The following is an 18,018-nucleotide window of genomic DNA, read 5'->3' on the forward strand; positions in this document are numbered from 1 at the left end:
AGAATCCAGGACCGGCTACGTTTAAGATTTCGTTTTATATTAAACGGTATAATAATAAATAATTTATAATATTTTATATTATTCATTTATAATAGGTTATAGTAGAGGGTAGTATAGTAGATAGTATAGTAAATAGTATATTATAAAATTGAAGGCAAGAGAGGAATAGGACGCAAGAAAAGTCCTGGCTCCGAAACATAAGGCAATGGACAGGGATTAACGACATGCAATCTCTGATACATTTTGCAAGAAATAGAGAATTAATGGAAAATGTGATCGCTAACATCCATTAGTGGATTTGCATCTGAAGAAGAAGATAGTAGAAATACTCTTTAAATTTGAAGAAACTCAGTTTCGAAAAAAAAACGGGTGTGGCAGTCCAGTGGGACTGCCGGTAGAAGTTATACTTCTATACATGCGTTCGCCGTTACAAATTTATATGGGAGTCAATCTGCACAATAATTACATATATGTAATGCTATAGGTAAGATAGAGCAGAAAGAGAAAAATAATTAGGTATATAGGTATATGGTGCATCGTTTGCTGTATATAAACATTTGACCTGTAATAGGAGTATAATAAATGAAGGATTGAATCAATATTTTAATGAAAATATATATTTTTATTTTCATATATGTATAAAAGGAGTTAAATTTTAAATTGTAAAAATTTTTACAAATACTCTGCAGTAAAATTTATTTTTTATTTTGTTATTAATATAAAAATACAATACAATGCACTGCAACATAATTCAATATAATAATACAATACAAATTAAAATGCAATATTCATAAGTATTTAAAAATGACAGTATACATAACTTACTTACGCATATGTTTAATTTACCATGATAATAATATGAATAAAAAAAAATAATAATAATAAATATTAAATATATTTACAAAAGGAACATTTTTATTCTCGAGAGAGAAAGATATAGAAAATATATCTTCTGTCTCTCTCTTACCTATATCTTACATATGTAATGATTTTGCCGATTCACTCCTGTACAAATTTCCAACGTCGAACACGCGTATAGAAGTATAACTTAAAAAAAATTAATAGTACACTTTAGCTGTTTTTGTTCGGTCGATCTAGTAATGATTCTTTTACAACAGGTTTTTTAAATATATATTTTTTTCAACAAAAAAAGCTAATCATAAACAAGTGAAAAGTAGTCAATCTTCAAGCAATGTGTTTGACATTATTTTATGGATAATTTTACACGACAGAACTAAACTAGAGAATATTTGACAAAACTAGCTTTTGTTGGTTTCTGTGCGTCACTTACTTGTAAGCTACATCTTATTTTCAAGTATTCAAAGGCCTCCAACCTATTTTTGATATCCTTCTTTAATGTCCAATCCTTTATTCCATAGAATAACATGTTGCTAAGCAGTCTTATTTTTAAAGATAGTGTGATGTTTCTGCTCTATAAAATACTCTTTTCATTTTATTGAATGCATTTCTTGCTTGTCCGGTGCTTGCTTCAATTTCTTTAGTTTCCTCATTATCTTCAATATTGGTTATTTTCAGATAATTGTACTTTGGATTTTGTTTGTTTGTTCTTCATGTATTGGTAAATCTTTTTAATATTGCAGAGTTTTTTTTTTAATACCACAAACTGTGTTCATTTTACGTTAAGCCATTTTCCTCATTGTTATGTCTACTACTCAATCATTAAGCCATTAGACTACTGTTATCTACGAATCGTATATTGTTGATGGGTCGACATTTTATTTTTATACAGTCGTTAGTTGTTCCAAGCTTCTTTAATTATTTCTTTTTAATACATGTTAAACAGGATAAGCGATAATTCAAAACTTTGTCTGAGAAAAAAACTCGTTTTCTTCAGTTATGATAGCTTTTTGTTTATATTTAAAGTTGCTATTTATTCAGATATCATTTATATACTTCTGTTTGTCCTAGAGTAATTCTACGAAGTGGTTATACTTTATTTAAGTAAAGGCTTTGTTATAATTCAAGAATCAAGCATATATTGGCTGATTCACATCTTTGGTTATTTATTACTTAGCTATTAAGAACTTATCAAAAACTGTCTTTACATCTGAGACAGTCAATAATACACTATTATGTAGTTTTTTGACGTTATACTTCTATACGCGCGTTCGACGTTGAAAATTGGTACGGGAGTGAATTGGCAAAATCATTACATATGTAAGATATGAATAAGAGAGAGTCAAAAGATATATTTTCTCTCTCTTTCTGTCTTGAGAATAAAAATGTTCCTTTTGTAAATATAGTTGATATTTATTAATATTATTATTATTTTTTTATTAATATTATTATCATGGTAAATTAAACATATGCGTAAGTAAGTTATGAATATTGCATTTTAATTTGTATTGTATTATTATATTGAATTATGTTGCAGTTATTGTATTGTATTTTTATATTAATAAATATTAATAACAAAATAAACAATGAATTTTACTGCAGAGTATGTGTAAATTTTTTTTTGCATTCAACAATTTTCATCAAAATATTGATTCAATCCTTCATTTACTATACTCCTAGTACAGGTCAAATGTTGTGTATATACAGCAAACGATGCACCAGATACCTAATTCTGTTTCTTTTTCTGCTCTCTCTTACCTATAGCATTACATATGTAATGATTGTGCAGATGACTCCCATATAAATTCGTAACGGTGAACGCGTGTATAGAAGTATAACTTCTACACCCGTTTTTTTTTTGGTATGGCTTTGGCAGTGTGCCATATAGCCAATTACATGATGTTTTAATCTCATTAGGCGCAGTGAAAATATTATGTAGTTAGTAACAGAACAAGGAAAAATAACAACGATTTAATAATAGCACAGTTTTTTGGCATAACAAGTACCTCGAGCAGTAGCTATTTTTCAACAAGTAACTGCTATTTTTAGTTATATTTTAAAAAAGTATAAATTATCTGCGCAAAATATATTTAAATTATATGTAAAAAAAAAACAACGATTTGTGCACAGATTGACATTCAACTGAATACTGAAATGCTGCACATTTTGATAACGCTAAGTACCAGTGTCTTATTTATAGAGCAGTAAAATAAAATTTAGATTTAAAGATTCAATAATATATATTTTCGAGACTTGTTTATTAATAAAAATAGTTTGTAAACATTATTATTAATTGTATAAACATCCAATTTATGACCCTGAATGGATACAACATCGCCTCTTATTTTTGTCGAAAGTTCCATATCCATGGAGGATCCATCATCTACATCAAAACTGATATTAAATTCAAAACATTAGATGTCTCTAACTTTAGTGAAGAAATGGTGTGTGAGTGCTGTGCGATTTCTCTGTTTATAGCCAATAGGAAAATTTGTGTTATTAGTGTTTATCGTTCGCCATCAGGAGAAGTTCAGAGTTTTCTGTGTAAATTACATAATAAATTGGAGCTATGTAGTAAGTCATATCATGATATTTATATTTGTGGGGATCTAAACATTGATTATCTTGTCATGTCTAATAATAAGCAATCTTCTAACGAGTTTTTAGTAAGTTATAATCTGAGAGTCACATCTGAGGCTCCTACAAGAGTTTTCGTAGGTAAAGTAGGTAAAACATCATCTACAAAATTGCATTACATATTGACAAATATCGAACCACATCTTTATAAATCAAATGTGTTCGAGGGTCACTTCAGTGACTATAAAGTATTTTCACTTAGTGTAAATTTGCAAGCCAATAAAGTATCGAAAAAAGATAAAAAATCCATCTTAACCCATCATATATCGATTCCTTTAACCCATTTAGTTAATCTCTCAATAACAACCAGCCAATTTCCATCCATATTTAAAATGGCAAAAGTTATTCCAATCTTCAAAAAGAATGACCTTCATGATATTTCAAATTATAGATCAGTATCTGTCCTTATAACTGTCCTGCATAATTTGAAAAGTAATAGAGAAGGTTGTATACAACACAATGTTAAATTATATAGAAGAATACAATTTATTAACTCCAACCCAACACGGCTTTAGATCAAAAAAGTCAACACTCATGGCTGCATGCAGCTTGTTTGAGCGTATTTATGATGAATTAGATAGTAGAAACCACGTGGCAGGACTATTTTTTTATATATCACGTGCTTCTGACTGCTTAGACATAACATTTATTCGCAATAAATTATATAACGTTGGTTTTAGAGGGATATTTCTAGAATGGATAATAAACTTCTTAAGTGACAGGAAGAGTGTTGTTAAGATGAAAGAATCAAGCTCAGAACCATACACGACAAATAAAGGAGTACCACAGGGATCCGAGCTGGGACCATTATTATTCCTAATTTTTATTAATGACCTACCAGATCACATAAGGGCACTTATAATATCAATGTTTGCTGATGATACCTCGTTAATAGTCTCTGCACGTAAACTAGAGGAATTAAAAATGACAATGAAGACTGTTGTTGACTGCTTTTTACGCTGGTGTAATACCAACAGACTAATATTAAACATTGACAAGACGCAAATTATTTATTTTCATTCATACAACTCATCTAAATAGGACTATATCTTAACCATCCACGATAGAAACAATATGTTATCTTCCACTCACTCTACAAAGTTTTTGGGTGTATTCATTAATTGTAATCTCAAATGCTCAGAGCAAGTGAATTCAGTGAACATGAAATTGAATAAAGCTTTTTATGCTATATCTAGAATTAAAAACACACTACCCATCTCGGCATTAATGAACGTTTATTATAGCCTTGCTTACAGCCACATGTGCTACAATGTAATTTTGTGGGGGAACTCAGTAGATAGTAACAAAGTGTTCATTAACGAAAAAAAAATTATCCGTAAAATTTTTAATTTGGATTATCCACAGTCTTGTAAACCAGTTTTTATTAAACATCAAATTTTAACTTTCTACTGCCTATATTTCTATAAATGTTTACTTTATGTCAAAGAGGAAATCAATACATTTCCAGTAAATTCAGATAATCACTACTACAATACAAGAAGTGCTGAATCTTTACGAGTTCCTAAACACAGAATATCCAAATTTCAAAATTGCTTCAGATATATGGGACTGACCTTATATAATCATTTGCCAAAAACTGTGACTGTGAAAAGAAATACCACTTATCTCTAAATTTAAAAAAAAATGTTAAAGATTTACTCTTAAGAAAAGCATATTATTCTATAAATGAATATCTTGAGGACAAACTGCAATAGCTTCATATTTTACTTGTAAAAATGGTATTTTATATATTTTATGTTTTGTCAATTTTTTTTACACTGTGAATATTGTATTATACACATTAATATTTTTTTATACCAAATTCTGTAGTGACGTATCCTACACATTTATTTGAATGTCTTAAAGGATCAATAAAGATGACTATGACTATGACTATAAATATAAACGAAGTGAGCAGATTTGTTCGATTAGCAGTTTACTGCAGCCTGAAATATCTATGCAGATTTTTTCTTTAAATTTAAACAAATTTTAAGGATTAATAAAATAACATTATCAGTGATCTATAAATATGAAGCTGGCCTATAATGGGCCAGTTAATTTTTTTTTAGAAAGCTCTAGACTTTTATTACACAAAGTCAAGGTAAATTTAAGGAATAATTGTCTGTTTTATTATAGAATTTTTATTGTCAAAGTAAAAAAGTGGTTTATACGTACATTTTTAAAAGTGTTTATTTAATATAGGTACGTATTTCTAGTAAATTTGACATATAATAGTAGTAAAACTTTTTTAGTTTTAATACTAAAGTTAATTGTGTATTTCCTATAAAAATTACCTTCGTATTCATTTCTCGCCTTTCTTATAAACTAAATCCAACCCTGTTTTGTAATATAAAAACTAATGAAAATTGTTATGCAAGCTTGTTCGATGGCCATCCTCCTGTTCTATCTACATTTTTGCTGATACTGATAATCCGATGGTTTTTGTAGTGGGTCCGTTACAAGGTTATTATGTGCCAACTCACCGAAAGGATATTGTTATTAGATTCTTCCTGTCGAGGACGGAAAAGTTATGTTCACAGGGAGGTCCTGAAGATGACACAAAATATTCATTGAATTTAATTGAGCAAAAAGAAACTGGTTCTTTATTCCATATTTAAACAGTGTCCTGGTAATCGATGCTAGTTTTTTGCGGTCGTCGTTTGGAAAGGATTCAAAAAATGTATTCTAACCAAACACAGAGCAGAATGAAACAAGCTGAATATATGTATATATATATATATATATATATATATATATATATATATATATATATATATATATATATATATATATATATAATATATATATATATATATATATATATATATATATATAATATATATATATATATATATATATATATATATATATATATATATATATGTATATATATATTATACCATGCGGTCCATATGTATGGAATAAATTCAGTTTTTAGTGTTATTATTTAATGTGAAAAAAAAAAAGAAACAGGTCGATTTTTATTCTTAAATTGACAATTTACAGTACGAAAATGTTATCCCCCTCCAGCACCCCCTTTGAATTATAAGCACCCCCTCGAAAATTTTAAATAACAAAGGGGGTCGTATGGCACCTTGTTAGAAATGGATTTTAGTCCTCTGTTCAGCAATATAAAGTTTTTTGAGTTTGTGAAATCATAATTGAGAAAATTGATTTTTATAATTAAATTAAATGTTCAACTGGACCACCATTATTTACTTCTTGACAATAGCCGAGGCGATTTTGGAATTCTCGTACAACATTTTATATGACCTCGGGGGTTATTTTGTAAATTTCTTCCGTTATCCTAACTTTTAAATCAGCGATATTGTCTGGTCTATTAAAACATACTTTAGAAATAATCAGGTATTTTCGTTCTGTTCTGCATTAGGAAAAAAACATTGAAGATAATAAAATATTAGTCAAAAAGCCAAATAAACAATTGATATGAATCTAGTAGGCTACTGTTATTTAGGTATTTAAAGTTACTACAAGACGTCAGTATAATATTTGTGCGCGTATTAAATTTAATTATAGCTCATTTGTCCGAGACTCAAAGAATAGACATTTTAATTATGATTGGTTGTGGTAATAAAATAAGAACTCAAAAGGAGGTTTGTGAAATGTTTAATAATAAATACCCTGGTCAACAAGTTTCGCAGTCTACAGTTAGCAAAATTGAAAAGAAATTTCGTTATACTGGATATGTAAAAAATTTTGAAAAATCAGGTAGAAATGTTAAATTTACTGATGAAAAAAGTTAGATGTACTTCTAGAGATTGAGCAAAATCGGTATAAGACAACTCGAGAACTTGCCGCCGTCAATGATGTAAGCAAATCATCTATTTTGAGTTTTGCATAAAGAAAAATACCACCCTTATAAACTTCAGTTGGTTCAGGAGTTAAATGAAGATGATAGTTAAATGATCCTGATAGAAGGCAAGAATTCTGTGAAATGATGATGGACAAAATGAACGCAGAGTTGCAGTTCATAAAAAAATAGTGTTTTCTGATGAAGCGACGTTTCATTTAAGGGAAACGGTTAATAAACAGAACTGTGAACAGAACAGAACAGAGAAAATCCTCACTTGATGTGTGAGACCCACACGCAATATCTTAAAAAAGTTAACATTTTAGCTGGTATCATTAACAATGAAATTATTGGTCCTTTTTTTTTGAGGGCACAGTTGATGGTGAGGTTTATCTAGATTTTTTGATTAACTTTTTAGTGCCTACATTACGAAGATTTTTTCCTGATGTTAATCATCCAAATGAGACAGATAGATCTATTTACTACCAAAAGACGGAGCTCCACTGCATTTTGCACGTATAGTTAGAAATTATTAAACGAGGTTTTTCCCAATAGGTGGATTGGAAGACGTGGAACTATCGAATGGCCGGCTAGAACCCCTGATTTGACTCCTCTCGATTACTTCTTATGGGGTTGTTTAAAATCTAAAGTATATTTTAATAGATCTATCAGTATTGCTGATTTAAAAGTTAGGATAACGGAAGAAATTAACAAAATAACCCCCGATGCCGTACAACATGTTGTACGAGAATTCCAAAATCGCCTTGGTTATTATTGTCAAGAAGTGAATGGTGGTCATTTTGAACATTTAATTTAATTGTAAAGTACATTGAAAAATACATTTTAAATATTATGTGACATTATTATTTTCATTCAACCTAAAGTTTTGTGATAGAGACATTATCAAAATTTTACAACTTAAAAATCAATTTTCTCAGTTATGATTGCACCAAACTTAAAAAACTTTATGTTCCTAAACAGAGGACTAAAATCCCTTTCTAACAAGGTGCCACACGACCCCCTTTGTTACTTAAAATTTTCGAGGTGGTGCTTATAATTCAAAGGGGTGGTGGAGAGGTATAATATTTTCATACTGTATATTGTTAATTTAAGAATAAAAATCAACCTGCCTCAGATTTTTTTCATTTAGTACATAATAACGCTAAAAATGAATTTATTCCATACATATGAAGCACTCCATTCCAGAAGCACAATGGCCTAAGTGTAAAATAGTTGATGTTTTGAGATATCGCAACTAAAAATTTTAACTAATTTAATTAACCATATTATTCTATTAATCTACACAAACATTCCTAAAACCTTTTATATTATAGGAGTCGAATGAGCAAAAAATTAACAAAAAATCTTTTCTAATACAAAAAATGTCAGTTGGGCCACTATGTCAAGTGTTAATCTTGTACGAAAAAACATAAAACTTTTAGTTGGGTCACCTATTCATCTGTTTCCGATCCAATATCATTATCTATTGTCTCCACGTTTGTCTTCAGGTTTGTGTAGAATTCATGATAGACTGGCGAAATGTAAGAAAGAAGACTCTAAAGGTCTCTATATTTTAGTTGCTCTATAGGTCTTCCAGCAGGATAGAGGATGTATTCTCTTTTTATCTGAAATATTTGTGTTCTTTTTTTTGAGACGTCAACAAAATTAAATAATACATTCTCGTTATTAGAATATTTAAAATAAATTTTAAAGGGCTCTTCTGCTTTGCACATAGTAATCAATTTATATATTGTACAACAAAAATGATAAGAAATACAATTCTAGCTGAACTGCTGATTGGCTAAAACAGTATACTGTTACCTGGCAATGTATTGTAAACTTGTAAATGCTTGTACATACACTACCGGTCGTTCACTATAACTTACTACATATAACATTACCTTTCGTATAATTTACTCCTTGATAGTGCCATTGTAGTTTTCGGAAAGTTTTAGATTTAAAAGTATTATTGGTAGGAAGCATTGGATCAAGTTCTCCTTTTTCTTCTTCCTCTTGATAAGCAATTCTGCTTGTTCATTGGCGGATTAATACCACTATGGAAGGTTGTCACTCCATCTTTTGTGCGATCGTCCGATACTTCTTCTGCCGATTGGTGACTTATCTCTTGCTATTGTGACAACACGGGTCTCCTCCATTCTGCTTAAGTGGTTATTCTACTCTTTCTTTTTCTATTTTGCGTCCATTCTAGTTCTGTCCATTATACACTGTACGTTGCATGTTTTTTCTAATGTCTTCATTTCTCTTTCGATCTCTCAGCGTATGTCTTATAATTCTTCTCAGTACTCTCATCTCTGCCGTTTCCAGTAGCCTTTGCGTTGTGGCTGTGTCAGGTATTGTTTCTGAGGCATATGTTATTATTGTACTTACACTGGCTTTATAAATTATTGATTTCATCTCAGTGTTAATATGTCTGTTTCACCATATACTGTTATTAAGGCATCCTGCCAGTCTATTTGCTTCTTGTACTTGATCTTTCACTTTGTCCAGGTCTCCACAGCTAGACAGTGTAATTCCCAGGTATTTTATTTCCATTTCCTGTTCAACACTGATGCCATCAATATCCATTTTACATCTGGTTGTTTCTTTGCTGAATACTATTGTTTTAGTTTTTTGAGATGATGGTGAGATTGATGAGATTGTCATATTAAATTATTTTGCTCTTATGTTAAATCTATGGACCAGTCTTTGCAGGCTATCTTCATCTTGGGCTATTAATATTGCGTCTTCTGCGATGTTTCACGAATGACTGTATCGGATGAAGTTGGGTTTAAGGGAAAAGTGAAATTTGCTGATAAAATTTTGGTATGGTGTGCCATCTCAGAAGCTGGTGTTTCACAGCCGTTTGTTGGGCGTGTTCGCGGTGAAGCTCTCAATTCTGACAATGGCGTTGACAGGTGTCTTACAAAGCTTGTTCAATTTATAAATACTCATCACCTGAATGATGAAATCATATTTTGGGCTGACTTAGCGCCCGACTCGGAGAATGACATATTTGTTATTAATATATAATGACATATTTGATTATGTTCTCAAGCGCAACAGCCCTCCAAACGTGCTTCAGGCGGGGCCTATAGAAGTGTTTTGGGCTGTTTTTAGTCGAATGGCGTATAATAATGGCTGGTGAGTCCAAAATGAAGATCAGCTAAGGCCTATTGCACATGCAAGACCAAATTTACGTGCCATCGAAGATCACGGACCTCTTTCTGTTCTATAATAATACATTATAAACCTTAAATATGTAGACTTAATTTCCTGTATTTAGTTAATAAAATAAACTTAATTTACAATTAGCAAATACATATTTATTTTTTTCGAAAACTTTAGGGACATGCGTTATATCAGGGTCCTATTAGTCACTAGCTTCCAATGCTAAATATTAGTCCAAATGAATGAATTATGTCTTTTAGTAATGAAGGAGAATTTCTATTAACTACCTTTAAATTGTTTCAGATCCAAACGATGCAGTACCAACGAATGTAACTACAATTCCAAAAAACGTTAAACAAATGCATCACGCTAACAACTCCAAGATTATTCGTACCATAACGACGACAGCGCTCAACGAAAACCAAACGACGTCTACTGGAAACGAAATTAGCCGGAACAACTTCATTCTACTTCGAAACGCCAAAGGCACTGACAGTGGTCACATTCTTCTTCGAACTGACGCACTGACCCACACAAAAAATAACATTATCCTAGAGGACTCGGAAAATGGAAAGATTGGGCAAATTCTAATTCAGCAAAGCGAAATCAAGAAGGGGGTACTAGTTCAGTCGGTAAAACGGTTAGTACAAAAACTTTATTTAAATTAAAACATGCATATTTCGACATTTATACATTGATTCATACATTAATTTATAGAAATAAGAGATTTGATAAAAACAAAGACTTTCAAGTTAAATTTACCTTTATTATCTTCAAAATTTCATGTCCTTTATCTAAGGTCCTTTCCATAATCACGTATTTTAACTTTTTTTTAATGTTGATTTGAAACCCATACTTTGTTGCTTTTTTTTTCTTATGCAGTAGCGTTGAATCATGTGCAAAATAAAGAACATGGTGCTACTTGCTGGAGATTGTTTCATTTCTGTCTAAATTAAAAGTTTTTTATAGTGGATCTTCTTGCAATATCTCTCTTTTATCTTTAAAAGTTTGTGATCTTATTCCATTCCACATAACTCTGTTTATGGTTCTGCTTAAGGTAATTAGTCTATGGTTAGTTATATTTATTGGTATATATATATATATATATATATATATATATATATATATATATATATATATATATATATATATAGTTTATTTATTTAGTTTTATATCGTATTTGTAACATGTCTCTACAAAATTATGCATCATCATTTGGAGCCCCTGCATACCTTGGAGGCAACAATACCGTATCACCTGCATATCTAATATTCTTTATAAGTTGACCATTTACTGCAATACCATCTTTTAAGATTTCTGGCTCTTTGTATTAAAACTTACAAACTGAAGTACTTTCCTTGTTCCGAGTCTTGCTCTGAATTAAATTAAAGTTGACTGTAATTAAATTGAAAATTACTGTAAGTACATGGCTCATCAAACTAACTAATCTCTGTTCTTTATATTTTCTACTATTGGATTTTTTCGAAAGTGGAATAAATATTGATAGTAACCAGTATTTTATTATAATGTTCAATAGCTTCGAAAGAGCTGTGATTTGAAATTAAAATTTTTACCATGCACTTCATCAGGTTCTGGTGTTTTACTATGTTTATTCCGCATATTGGCTTACGTGATCAGACTTTCTTAATACCATTTCTTCACTGATCTCTTAGTAGCAACATCATTAACTTGATGTTTACCTAAAAATTTACATAATTATAATTTTTCAATTACAGTTTATAATAACTTTGTGTTTTTATCTTTAATAGGTTAAGCTCTCCAATATTTTTGTTGAGCGGTGGCGACAGCGGTAACGGCCATATTCTTATCCAAACTGCAGCACCTACTGAAGAAGCCAGACATCAGCCCACTGTCGAAATAGAAGATGGCAGCGACAACATTTTGGTACAAGCGTTGGAGGGAATTCAAGACAGCGATTCACCTAGCAGTAGAGGACTCTCGACACCGATTGGTTCAGGTTGGTGTCATTTTAAATAGTTTTGCAACATTTTTTTTTCTTTACATAAAGTAATTGTTTATTTTTTGGTATCTTGTTGTATCTTTTCCCGTTAAATGCTTCGACGCTCCGCAAGGTTAACGCACTCGTTTAAGAAGTCTGCACATTTACCATGCTTTTGGCGAACTCTATTGATGATAGTTCATGATAGTTCTAGCTATGCTATTCATGATAGTTCAAAAGTAAGTACTTTTTGTGTAATAGATGGTAGATTCTGGACTTGTGAAGATGATTTCTGCTACCATTCTATTTGCCAGGAAGTGACAACATCTGACTTTGTCTCACACAGTTGTTAGGCTATTGCCTTTTATATTAAAAATGTCTTAATAATGTGTAACGAGTTCCTTGAACGGCTCCAGATCACTATAGTCAAGGTTTCGAATCGAATTATTTAATTCTGGTCGTTGGTCTTATTTCGTCTCTTGAAGTGAGCATTTATAGAATACAGACCGATCGACCATATTTTTTAAAAATTACATTAATGGATCATTTTAAAAACTATTTTATGGATCATATTAAAGGATTAAGTTATGGATTATTCCATTCAATATTCCGTAAGGATATGAAATATTAGTTTAAAATATTAGATAAAGCCTTCGTTCGTCGTAACCATTTTTTTTTATGGATTAATAAAACCACGTGTCTCTTCTACAGGGATCGTCGGAAGGTTATCGAGTAACTAAATGTAGCTGTAAGCTTTTTAAAATACAAAACAAGGTGGATCTCCAGGTTGGTCACTTTTTATATTTCTCCAGAGATTAAGTGTTGAATAGGATTAAGCTTAAAATCGTATTGTTTAAGTTTTCACATGCGAAAAACAATGTTATATTTTCATTGTAGCAAATTATATGGTCTCAACCTCAATATTACCTTATTGTAACACAAAGTAATAATTCCTACCTAAATTTTATTTCCACTTCTTATGCCATACAGTCTGTAGTCAATACCCCAAGGTATGAGCGGGAACACAAAGTGTATTAATACTCATACGCTTATGAAACGCACCTGGCACATCATAAGGGCCTTCATATTTCACACTTTTTTTAACTTGTCTAGAGTGAAATGTCTTTAATCTTTCCTATCGGCTTCTCTTGGCTAACTCTTGTTCTTCCGACCCCGAATGGCTATTAGGTTACGAGGGCAGACGGGTCATTATACTTCTTTCTACTACATTCTCATTCACCGAATGATTGTCGGTATAAGCAATCCCCCACTAACTGACCAACGGCTTCGGGCGGATGAGTTAGTAAGTGGTAGGGCACTTTTTTGTCCTGGGGTTGAGAAATTGGCCTCAAAGGCGGATGAACCTATATATGGTCAACGGCATAAGGATGTAGAAGGCAACGGGAAACCAATACATTAAAGATCGTCAGATTTCCCTAGACTAGTAACCATGCAAAGCACAACCACACAATTGGCCTCCAGTCCGTGGCAGACCTTAGATGGTCAGGGGGTGCTAAGACTCCCCACGAAGAAGGCTAGGACCCACCCGAAAGTGGAAAGATTTAAAAATAAACAAATCATACAAATTGGAACCTGGAATGTCAACAGTATGTTTGAAGCCGGCAAAATCAACAACACCATCCAAGAAATGAATAGACTTGACATTAGTATCCTTGGCATCAGTGAGATGAGGTGGCCTAATTCAGGAACGATGAAAATTGACAACAAGACAATATACTACTCAGGTAACAATCAAAGACAGCATTGGAGTGGAGTTGGTATCATCGTAAGCGCAGGTATAGAAAAATGCATTAAAAACGTGGTCTACCACTCAGATCGTATGCTACTTCTACAATTACATGGAAGTCCAATCGATATCAATTTCATACAGATATATGCTCCAACAACTGATAAACCCGACACTGAAATTGAAGAGTTCTACGGAGACCTAAAAGGACTAATGCAGCTTACAAAAAAGCATGAAATATCGATAATAATGGGAGACCTCAATGCAAAAGTGAGAAAAGGTAGATCTGAGAATATCATTGGAGAACATGGATTAGGTCAGCGAAATGAAAGAGGCGATAGGCTGTTTCAATTTTGCCAAGAACAGAATATTACTATTATGAATACATGGTTCAAATTACCTACGAGCAGACTATATACATGGAAATCGCCTCAAGACAATGATAAAAATTGCGTCAGAAACCAAATAGATTATATCATGATCAACCAGAGATACCGAAATAGCATACAAAGCTCAAAAACTTACCCCGGTGCAGATGTCCCTTCCGACCACACCTTGCTCGTCGCCAAATTCAAAAACACGTTGAAAAGCATAAAAAGAAAGAAGAGAGAACAGAAATCAGACATGAGCTTACTCAAGGATATAGAAACGAGACAGAAAATATCACAAGAACTTAACCACGAATGTCGAGAACTTAAAAACAGACAAAAGGAAAATGATGTACCAGAAAAATCCGACGACTTAAACGAAATATGGAAAGAACTTAAGAATGTATTTCTAAAAGCTGAAGACCACCTTAAATACACGAGTCAAAGAGGCAAAAACCATGGATATCTAATGAAATATTAGAAATCATGAATGTGAGACGACAACACAAGAACAAAGACTGGAATAAATATAAAGAAATACAAAGACTAATAAGAAAAAAGATAGTGGAAGCAAAAGCACAGTGGCTTGTAGAAACTTGCGAAGAGATAGAAGACCTACAGAATAAACATGACGATGACTTCTCCATAAGAAAATTAAAGAAATTTGTGGGATCAGAAACGCTAGGCATTGTGGCACAATAACAAGCACATATGATAAGAGTCCTCACCACAATAGAAGAAATAAGCATTGAATGGCGAACATACATACAAAACCTATTCTTAGACGATAGAACAATAAATATTGATAGACAAACAAACATCGAAAATAACGACTAGCCCATCTTAACATCAGAAATAAAATATGCCTTAAAAAATATAAAAACCGGAAAAGCCTCTGGACCTGACTACGTTTATAGTGAAATTATACAAATTTTGGAAGAAGACAATTTAGAACTATTATCAAGGCTCTTCAACAGTATATACAAGACTGGTACAATTCCACAGGATTGGTTAACGTCTACGTTTGTGCCTATACCCAAATAAAACTACGCAAAAAAATGTAACGATTTTCGATTAATAAGTCTCATGCCCCATATTCTGAAGCTATTTCTAAAAATTATCCATAACAGAATTTACAAAAAATGCGAAGAAGATATGGGTCCGGAACAATTTGGCATTGGTATGGGAACTCGAGAAGCTTTGTTCAGTTTCATTGTTCTCATGCAAAAGTGTCGGGATCAACAAAAAGATGTCTACTTGTGCTTTATAGATTATGAAACGGTTCTTGACAAAGTCAAACACGATCAGATAATAGAATGCTTGCAAAAAAAGAACCTGGACCCAAACGACATTAATACAATACGTGAAATCTACTGGAACCAAAACGCCTCTGTCAGAACTGAAATGGGTGATACTGAAACCGTAAACATCCAAAGAGGAGTTAGACAAGGTTGTATACTCTTACCATTATTATTCAACTTGTACTCAGAGGACATATTTGCACATGCTCTAGATGAAGCACAAGAAGGAATAAAAGTCAATGGAAAAATCGTGAACAATATCAGGTATGCCGATGATACAGTACTGATTGCTGGCAGTGAAGAAGAACTACAAATTCTGTTAACCAAAGTAGTGCGAGGAGGAGAACTATACGGCCTTAAGGTGAATTTAAAAAAACCAAAACAATGGTGATTTCAAAAAAACACACACCAGTTATAAACATACTAGTCAACAACAATCTAGTTGAACAAGTGAAAAAGTTTAAGTATTTAGGCTGTTGGATACATGAAATCTTAGACCAAGAACAAGAGGTTAAATGTAGAATAGAACAGGCAAGAAACACCTTCTTAAAGATGCGACAGTTACTCACTACCCGTAATCTTGATTTGTCTCTACGATACCGCATGATAAAGTGTTATGTATATAGTGTACTATTACACGGCGTGGAAGCTTGGACGTTAACAGTCAGCTCGTTACGCCGTTTAGAGAGCTTTGATATGTGGGTATTTCGTCGCATGCTGAAAATTCCATGGACCGACCGCGTTAGAAATGAAGAAGTTTTAAGGCGTATGAATAGAGAACGTGCACTCACAGAAATTGTTAAGAAGCGTAAAACGTCTTATCTTGGACACATATTTAGACACGACAGGTATAACTTCCTTCAGCTTATTATAGAAGGGAAAATAGAAGGCAGACGCGGCCCGGGTAGACGACAAATGACCTGGCTGCGCAACATCAAAGATTGGACAGGATTAGACTTTCAAAGTTTAATAAGGAAATCCCAAAATAGGGAAGACTTTGCAGAGGTCATCGCCAACCTTCGCTAAGAAGATGGCACCTAAAGAAGAAGATGACATTCAGTTTTAAAATAGCAAACAAAAATGACACTCTGTTACCTAGGTGTGTCGCCGAAGACGGAAGTTTTCACACCTTTCTCTGACCTTGGCCTTCGTAGCTAATATAAGTGCTTTTTAGATCACTCTCTCTCTCTACTTTTGACTCGCATAGAAAACAGACGCAAATGTAATCACTCCCTGCTGTTGACTCGCATAGACAATAGAGGCAAATGTGCTGTCTCTCTGATCTTGACGTTAGTACGGAATAGAAGTGTTTTTTTATTACTTTCTACTGTTCATTGGCATACACAACAGATGCATTGTTTACAACTCTCTGATGTTAGTGTTAATGCCGAATAGATGTGATGTTTCGATCTCTACTTCGACTAGCTAACAAAAAACAGTACCGTGACACAGTGAATAGAAACTTTTAATCCGCCTAAAGACAGCTACCCTCGTACAAGAAACAACTGCGTATGATATCGCGAATGAAAACTTTCTAAGCAATAACCTATATCTGCTTATCTGAATACTGCAAGTGTATCACTGTAATATTGGTAAACTTTTTATAAACTTGATTTGTAAGTAATTTTAGTAATTTTCCTTTTTATCTGTTCCTATAAGATATTTATATAAGATATTTACTGTTTTAAGTTAGTAGTTGGCATATTTGAACTTTTAACCATAAGTAGGGACCAAGCATAGTCTGTCCAGATTTTAGCCAGTTCTTTCTGGGTATGTACGTAGTCTTCTTGATCATTCGTCAGGCGCGTCTCATGGTGTTTCTTGTATACATTTAAAATTACTTCAACCTTTTTATATAGTCCAAAGCTGTCCCCATTTTCTTGTAGTAATTCCAATTCTTCACAACGTTCTTTTATCCAGATTTCCATTGCGAGTTAAGTTCTTACCCTTATCGTACCTTGGGTTTTCTTGTATTTCTGTTAGTTATGATGTATTTTGTACTTGTTTTGATGATTAGGTGGATATTAATAGGTTGGCCTGCTAACTTTGAACATACCCTGTTTGAAAATAACTGACAATGTAATTCTACTATTATAACTCTATGCCTGCAGTAATAATCTGTGGCGTCTGTTCCGGAATAGTACACTGTAAATTTGTCTTTGTGAGAA

At 32.3% G+C, this 18,018-nt stretch overlaps 1 protein-coding gene across 4 annotated transcripts in view; it reads left to right on the top strand.

Moving 5' to 3' along the window:
* Nucleotides 1–18,018, top strand: part of Camta (Calmodulin-binding transcription activator) — a 1,863,487-nt gene that overhangs the window by 607,719 nt on the left and 1,237,750 nt on the right. For all 4 annotated transcript variants that reach the window (XM_072532541.1, XM_072532543.1, XM_072532542.1 and 1 more), the window contains exons 4-5: nucleotides 10,778–11,114; nucleotides 12,244–12,452. In XM_072532541.1, the coding sequence (XP_072388642.1) occupies nucleotides 10,778–11,114; nucleotides 12,244–12,452 (546 nt within the window). The remainder of the gene's footprint in view (nucleotides 1–10,777; nucleotides 11,115–12,243; nucleotides 12,453–18,018) is intronic.

The sequence above is a fragment of the Diabrotica undecimpunctata genome, chromosome 5, assembly GCF_040954645.1.
Source record: "Diabrotica undecimpunctata isolate CICGRU chromosome 5, icDiaUnde3, whole genome shotgun sequence".
NCBI lineage: Eukaryota > Metazoa > Arthropoda > Insecta > Coleoptera > Chrysomelidae > Diabrotica > Diabrotica undecimpunctata.